Source organism: Mizuhopecten yessoensis, unplaced genomic scaffold (genome assembly GCF_002113885.1).
Source record: "Mizuhopecten yessoensis strain PY_sf001 unplaced genomic scaffold, ASM211388v2 scaffold11185, whole genome shotgun sequence".
Classification (NCBI taxonomy): domain Eukaryota; kingdom Metazoa; phylum Mollusca; class Bivalvia; order Pectinida; family Pectinidae; genus Mizuhopecten; species Mizuhopecten yessoensis.
In genome coordinates, this window is record NW_018408922.1 from 114,318 (window position 1) to 122,711 (window position 8,394).

General features: G+C 35.7%; 1 protein-coding gene across 1 annotated transcript; it reads right to left on the minus strand.

The window, feature by feature from the left end:
- Positions 1 to 873: 873 nt before the first annotated feature.
- Positions 874 to 8,394, minus strand: LOC110440606 (calmodulin-beta-like). Its single transcript, XM_021483758.1, has 5 exons — positions 8,185 to 8,394; positions 3,313 to 3,352; positions 2,230 to 2,373; positions 1,289 to 1,531; positions 874 to 1,043 (listed from the first exon to the last, which is right to left on the minus strand). Exons 1-5 carry the CDS (start codon positions 8,185 to 8,187, stop codon positions 1,009 to 1,011), a joined length of 465 nt encoding a protein of 154 aa, XP_021339433.1. The 5' UTR covers positions 8,188 to 8,394; the 3' UTR covers positions 874 to 1,008.

Below are 8,394 nucleotides of genomic sequence, written 5' to 3' on the forward strand. Positions count from 1 at the left end.
TATAAAATGAAAACAGAAAAACTGCAGGGGTCGAACTCGGGACCTTTATTTTGCAAATGTACACTTGCCCAATGACGCCACTCAGGTTAATTTGGGTCTCTAAACCTGTGGAAAATCTTGACAGAGAAGTTACTCTAAGCTAGAATCAACTCCGTAGCTTCATCTGATATAGAGAAGGGAGACTACTCCAGGTCAAAATACTCCAAGTGGAACTCTTCTATACGACAATACATCTGTAACTGATGACGAGGTACCCTAACGTGTATTATTGTTACAATTTGATATTATACTTTCGTTTCAGATTGTTTTTTCTCAAACAGACATGTATGCCAAAACCTCTTTATGATATACCTAACCCCCTGTGATTGGTCTGTAAAGTTTGCCACTATATATATCGTATGCAATATTAGGCATACAGGTATTTTTCATTTACCAAATAAAACAGAAAACACAAATCTTAAATGGAGAAAGAATAATCTCCAAAAGAAAGGGTAAAAGTAAGTAAGGCAGTTTGGCAAATGAAAATGAGGGAACCCTATCTGGTAAATCACTCACATTTCACGTATTTTGATACCGACTGCTTACTCTCTAATCTAGACCCTTTATCACAGAAAACTCACCGGGATCACATTGCTTGTCGACATTGGAGTACAATGTAAAGAACCCTCTATAAATTACATTATCAACAAACATTATATACATTTGAAAAATTCCTCCAAGCTCCAATCAACTCTCACAATCTCAAACTATGAGTTTCATCTCATCAGCGCACAAAAGCATTCTTACACAAATATTCCCACCAAACGTTATAGCAATGCAAAGTAAGGGTTTATGCGAGAAATGTTTCCATGACGAAATGAAGGTCAATGAAGGTTGTGGACGAGGAGTTTGGCACATGCACGAGTGATGTGACGTAATGTGGATGGAACAAGGTCAGCAACATCTCACATGACGTTATTCCACGGTCAGTTTCCTCCCACAAGAACTAAATCCAGGGACAGTGTCATCTCACTCTGGGTTCATCATTATCATGGCGTAAAACTCTACAACATAAAAAATCGTGCATTCTGAACTACCTTAAAGCGAAAAAATAAATTGTATTTAAGGTTGTATCGCCTCCTTTCGATAAGAGTTCACCCCTCAGCAGACTGTAAAATATCTGTTATAGTTATTGGGACTATACTGATGACACTTTTGACATTTACACAAGAGTGAAAGATACTTTTATAATTTTGGATATATAAAATTGTACATGATGAATTCAAAAAAACAAATCGTTCATTCCTACCTTTGTAGTTGACCTTGCCGTCGCCATCTTTGTCTGCCTCCCTGATCATAGCCTCGACCTCGATCTCTGTGAGTCGCTCCCCCATCATGGCCATTACTTCCTTCAGTTCCCGAGGACCGATGAAGCCGTCGCCGTTTTTGTCAAATATCGTAAACGCCTCTCTGAGCTCTACGTCTAACTCTGTCTCGTGTATTTTGTTCATCATCATCTCCACAAACTCCTCAAACTCAATAGAACCACTCCCTGTAGCAAAGAAATACAAGACATTAAAGTCAAACCCATCATACATGTAATTTCAAATGGGTTTAGTAATTTTGGATGAACAGTGTTGGCTGTTTTTTCAACCGCCTGAGAAATAAAAGATTGTCTCTGCCATCGCTGTTTGTTGCTATGACGTTGAAGACGAGAAAATGCAACATGACGATATTCAATGATCGGACTAGATAACTGTGTAACAAACGGAATGGAAAAGGTCTAGACCGATGACAAACGTACATTCTGATCATGATTAAACCAAAAAACATAATGGATCCATTGTCAAGAGGACACTTCCGCTATCGGTCTATACATCTAGTTCAAGGCTTATAATGTCATTTCAAAAGTTTTGAAAAAAAAGTTTCTATATCATTTTATTTTTATTTTTTATTCACAACAACACAATTTATTTTATTTATTTTTTATCAATGCGTGGCGCATTGGATTTGGCGTTTAACCAATCAGAGGGCGTGTATCAAATTCCTCTCCCTTCTCCCCTTGCTTGCTATAACGTGTTCTTAATTGGTCTGTCTTGGCATTGACCATTTATTCAATCTAGTGAAAAATCTTGTTGTAAATAAAATTAAATTATAGCTATATGTACAAGATTCTGGTTTTCAAACTTTGTTAAATATAACAATGTTATGAAGCTTTGAAAAACTTTGTCTAAGTCACGTGACACGTACCATCCTCGTCGACCTCATCAACCATGTGCTCGAGTTCCGTCTCGGACGGCTCCTGTCCCATGCCCCGGAGGACATCCCCCAACTCCTTAGTCGTAACACTTCCGGTCTTATTGAGGTCAAACATGTTGAAGCCTTCACGGAATTCTACATCCAACAAGACAAGCGTATTTATAACGGAAGTGGTTAATGTGAGAACCCTGTCTTCTTATTTATATAGAAGCATAATCGTTGAGAGATAGAAATCAACTCGTATGATAAGGGAGAACCCTGGCTGATGCCAATTTTAAAAACGTGATATTTTTGTTTTTAGCTTTCGGCACATGTAGGGCATTTTTGTTCATTTTACAATGAAATTAGATAAGGGTATACATATATATCCTTGGTAAATATTTTATAATCAATTCACAATAATGTGCATACAAACTTCTGCATCTAAACTCCGATAAAATTTTAATTTGACTTATTTCTGATGTTTCCTGGACATAATACAGGTATCTGAGTACAGATGTATCTGAAAAACATCTCTTTCAGTAGCAATACAATAACTGAAATAATTATGATGTCTACGACGTGAATATGAACATAAAATTAAAAACAAAAAAAAATGTCAGTTTTCTGTAATATTCAATAGTAATTAAGCCATTCATTGATGGACACATTTTAAATATATATGTTTTATTATTGTATCGTAAAATCTGTAATTATATATGTGTTTGACAAGTTGATTAAAACTAATGACTGATTGACTAACACCTACAGACTTGTACATGTATAGTAGTTTGTTTATTTGTTTTTTCGAGTGGTTTTACCGAGTAGTTCGGTTATCCAGCACACAGGGACCTGATGATTTGTTACATTTATTTATTGAGCTATATTTGGACCTAAACTAAGGTGTCATTTTTACCGAAAGTCGATCTAAACTAAGGTGTTCAAAGCAATTTTACATGTTTAAAGGATTTAGAACGACTTTCGGTAAAAATGACACCTTAGTTTAGGTCCAAATATAGCTGTAACAAATTATCAGGTCCCTGTGATCCAGCAGTATTGGTACTATTGTAATATACCAAATTACTTATACTGTACCTGTGAGCTGGGCTTTTGTCGGGGGAGGCCATTTTGCCGACTAGAAACAGAAAAGTTATATAAATGAACAATATTAAGTTACATCAGGCAAAGTAAACAAGACTACGTTTCCTAGCGCATTACATTGTACATAACTCAGGAAAACTACTGTTGTTTCTTTAATGTACTTTTTTTGCACTTTTGTGTCCTTTATATTTTATGAAAATAATATATATTTATTTTACAATAAATATGAAACCTGTTATTTCAACTTATATTAATCACTGTTGTTAAGGGGGGAGGGGGTCTTAATGTGGGAAGAAAACGAAGAACCAGGAGAAAATCCACGTGGTGCCCCATATCATATTTCACGTCCGATCGGGGAATCGAACCCCCGCCGAATTGGTTGATTAAACTACTAATATCAGTTCATATGTTGAGTGTCGAGGCACACAGAGGTTAGGTTGATAGATACAGGTAATTCACATTGCTTGCCCAATGTCACTTAAAATTGAAATTGAAAATCGTATTATGATACACCACACAACACCCGTAAACAGAAATATTTAAATTACAATATAAAAATGAGAAACCTAATACCGATATTCTAGACTTGTGTGTACAATGTAGGAAATCGCTATTGATCCCCAACCCCTTAAAAGAAATATCGGACTTGAGCAAGTCTCTTGGGCATGCAATGCAAGTCGTAGCCTCGCTTTCGTCGTCAGCTTGGGTTGATCACTTGTGATTTTATGCCTTGATATAGAGTACATATTTGAGTAGAGTATACACACAGGACTGACCGAGTTATTGACCACATCTAGGGAAAATAGAGATCGTGTGTCTCCGAAGGTCACAAACATCAATATACGTAGTTCAATGACACATAGGATTTCAAAGAACCAAGTTTTAGATTTACTCTTAAAATATACATCAAAAGTCGTATAAGTTAAGGTCGATTTTCACAAGCTTTGAATAACTTCTAAAAGGATTTTTAGTATTCAATATTTTCTAACGCCGTACCAGTATTTACCAAACATCACGTGTTAAAAGTCCAGAGTTCCGTATCGGAAGTGTACATAGTGTAGATGTTAGAATGCAAATTGATTTACGACAAACAACAAATAAATCGAAACATTTGTCGAAACCGTATGTCGAGTTAAAATGTTTTCGTTTTAGCGACTCGCCTAAACTTATAGTCAAACTGAAAGGGACATCAGGACAATCACTGCTATCTTTGAGTCTGTGACTTATGTTTGAGGAAACATTCGAGATTAATTTCATCGTTCTTACTTTAGAAAACATTGACAATCGTTTGACGCCAACATTGCGGTCCTGCATTTGAACAGAAATAGTCTATAAACTTTTACTTTTCGCAAAAAAGAATTCAATTTTTCGGATGATATACAGAAATCTCGTATGGAATAAGAACGAATAAAAGATATTTCTAATCATACTCGTATTATAATTAAGTACATACATCTGGTGTAGTCGAAATGTCGTAAATAAGAATCTGAGATATGACCCCAGCTGTTGTGAGGACGCCGTGAGAACCCCAAACAAACACAATATCAACCAAATTCAGACCCAACGAACTTTTTGCTTAACCACACTACACCAATACAATACAAGGCAATCAGAAAATAAAAATGACGTCATAGTTGACACTCGGACATTTGAACGAATCAAAATATATTACTAATACACAACAGTACAGAAAGAGAACGCTATAACATTGGAGTTTAAATTCCGGTAGGTTGTTCTCATGACATCAAAAACACGATTATAAGAGCGTAGCTCTCGGGCGCCGAAGGCGAAGCTCTTTAATGGTAAAACATGCGTACGTAAACAGAGTTGCTTCCCCTTTCTACACTTTGCCTTTAAATGTTTTCGTCCGGAAGTAGACCTCCAGTGGGGAAAACGGAAGTGTATCCTTGAAGCAAAGACAATTGTGATTTAACACATACTTGAACATCTTCATATAGTGAAAGCAATCTTCATGTTTTATTACTTTTTTTAGATAAAATCTATATAATATACATTCTGAATGAAAAAAGTCCATCAAATACATATGCCAGACCACACACTTGTGTGTCTAACGAATCAGAAAGCACGAGTTTATTGCGCGGGCGAATATATTCACGAGTGCGCGGAGCTCAACGAGTGAATATATACGTCCGCGCAATAAATGAACTTTTCAGTTCGCCATGACAATGGTATTCCCATAAAATGTAGTTCCGGCTAGTAGGTAAATACAACATTCCGTATTGCACATGTGCAATACAGAACGTTGTATTTCATGGTCTGAAAATTGCTTGTATTACTATAACAAGATTCAACAGGTATGTGATAAAATGTGATACAAACAGGCATGAAACTTCGTTCAGAGATTATCATACTATGACGTCACAAACACGTCACACTCCATCGGCCTTCATCGGTTATTTCCGGAAGGATGAAAAATAACCTGAAAAACTTGGAACTGATGTCCGTTGCATTTATCTCCTTGTCGGTGCTTTATGACTTTTTTACTTCTTTTCTTGCCACAGGCACAAAAGGTAAAAATGCAGATATTTTCTGAAGATCATTTTTGTCATCAACCAGGCTCTGTTAATTTTTCTACTGGGAGATATCTTCAAAAAGAGCCGGCAATAAACCAATAGGTCAACGTGTACATTTATTTTTTCATCGTCTAAAATTCCATCAGCTTTTGATTTCCATTTGTTGAGAATATCAACGAATTAATTAACATTTATGAAAGTCTGGTTATACATGTAGTCTTTACATAATTTATGTATACATCACCACCACTCATCAAAGAAACAATGGATAATGCATTTATGTCGAAATCAACAATAATTTTCATAACAACCACCCCGAATTCAGAGCCCCTTTTTAGCAACGAATTACTTTTTCACAACACACGCCGATTTATAACTAGTTACAGACACAAACTGTTTAATTTTATTTGGCATATCCTTATCTGTCAAACCTCGATGACAGTAACAAAATGTGAAATTCAATCCGGTGTTTCAGGATGGAACAGGAATTGAGACTGCATATCGATATAACGACAACCTCAACATTACATCAAAATATTACAATGTTTTTTTGTTTTTTTTGTTTTTTTTTAACTTACATCTCAATACATGTATTTAGACTTATCGTTAAAAATATAATATGCACTTGTTTTCTAAAGCAACTGCCAAACATTTTCCCCAACTTATCTTGATAACTCTTTTTATGCCCTGACGGAAACATGCAGAGGATTTAATTCTTAATAAATGAGGAAGGCAGAGTATCCGGAGAAAACATGCGTTGTTGGGCAGGTGACCGGGATAGAATCCGGTCATCTTGGTGAAGACGAGCGCGCTATCCACTGCGCCACCGACCCATCATATACGTTACGCACAAGAACAAATATCTACTTTAGCTTTGACTGGAAGAAAACGGCGTCATTACTGCAAAGATAATATTGTTAATACATTTTTTCTAATCATCTATGATACAAAAATTCTCCATACGGGAGACCGGGGCAAGTTCGGTCACCCCTGATATTTCTGTTTTTTAGCTTATATTTACAACTTTGAGGCTCTTAGCAGTTCAGTTGACTGGGCTTTCACACGAAAAAATTGGCGAGGCAAACTCTTATGTACTGAATTACTAAGCAGGAGAAAATAACTTTTGAGAGGGTATAGAAAGAAAATCATGATCTCTATTCTGGTTATGCGAACTTTCCGTAAACGAAATATCCATGATTGTAATGTCGGTCTTAAGTCTCATTAAAACTCATGTTTTATTGTTATTCCTCGATTAGCCGACTTTAAAAAAGTTTATTTTATCTCATTCTGAAAGCAGTATATCTAATTCTGAAAGCTACGCTCTTTTTAGGCTTTGCCTTTTCACATTATTAACAAGCCAAAAGAACGAAGAATCGTAGGGTGAAGATATTGACGATAGTATTGTTTAACAGTATGACAAATTACATCAGTTGCCGATTTTTCATCGATTTTGTCGGTTTCAAATCCTCATGAGATCATTTTAAAATGTGGTAAATTTAGTAGTTCATTACACGCTCTTACTTTTAATCTGCATACTACGTAATACTTAATTAATTTCATAATAATATATTCTAGGGGTAACAAGTGTCATAAAGCCTAACGTATAGTACATGTATGTCGTCATAATTGACAATATGATACATGATGTATGACTTCATCGAATGAAAGGCACAAATGTTTGTGTATTTCTGATTGGTTTTGTGACCAATTGTGCAGTTTTTACAGGGAATAGGTAAACTGTATACATATAGTATATACAAATACGAAAATCACTTTCTGTAACCAATGGGAGTGTTTGACAATGTTACGTCCTTACAGCCGTTACAGCCATAAAAGACGGATGTCTGGTTCCGTACCTTTGCTGAAATTATAATAAACGTTTATAGTAAACACGCTGTAGCGATTTTCATAAAGTGTTTCAGAACGTGAACGTGTTCGAGATGATATTTTTCGATATAAAATGCTGATACATTGTACTTGGTTTGCGATGTGAGATAGATGAATCGAAACAGCTTCACTCTTCAACTTTTCATTTACTCCAGGAAAAAGAAAGTAAACAACAAAAACATAATAACAAGATACGGAGACGGAATACCATAATATACAAAAACGGTCAGTTCCGGATATTCTATTGATGGTTATAATATGATATATATACCATGTATACAACAATGTTCTGTATTGACGAAACGTATCAGTTTAACTTAAGTACATATGTTTTGATAAGGAATCGTCTGGTATATGAATTATAAATTACCAATACAATAAATGAATGATTGAAAATTATTACACGAGAGTTTTTGATTTATAACAATCACAGTTCTGTACTTACCATGTTGCGTTTCCAGTAAAATCCAGTAAACACGCGTGTGTATAATCACATATTTGCACACACGTCCTCAATGTAGGTATCAATGACGTCACAGCCACAAGGGAGCTTGTGTAGGCCCCGTTGGTACTGCGGAGTGTGAGATACTGTGATATCGGCTCCACGATCACACAGACATCATTCACGCATGTCAGACATGTTTTGTGTGTGACG

What these genes read in the sequence shown, in the direction of transcription:
- LOC110440606 (XM_021483758.1), bottom strand. An exon ending in GACAAAAGCCCAGCTCACAG is followed by an intron (nt 2,374 to 3,312) that starts GTACAGTATAAG and finishes TGTTGGATGTAG; the next exon opens with AATTCCGTGAAGGCTTCAAC. An exon ending in CGGCAAGGTCAACTACAAAG is followed by an intron (nt 1,044 to 1,288) that starts GTAGGAATGAAC and finishes TTTATGTTGTAG; the next exon opens with AGTTTTACGCCATGATAATG.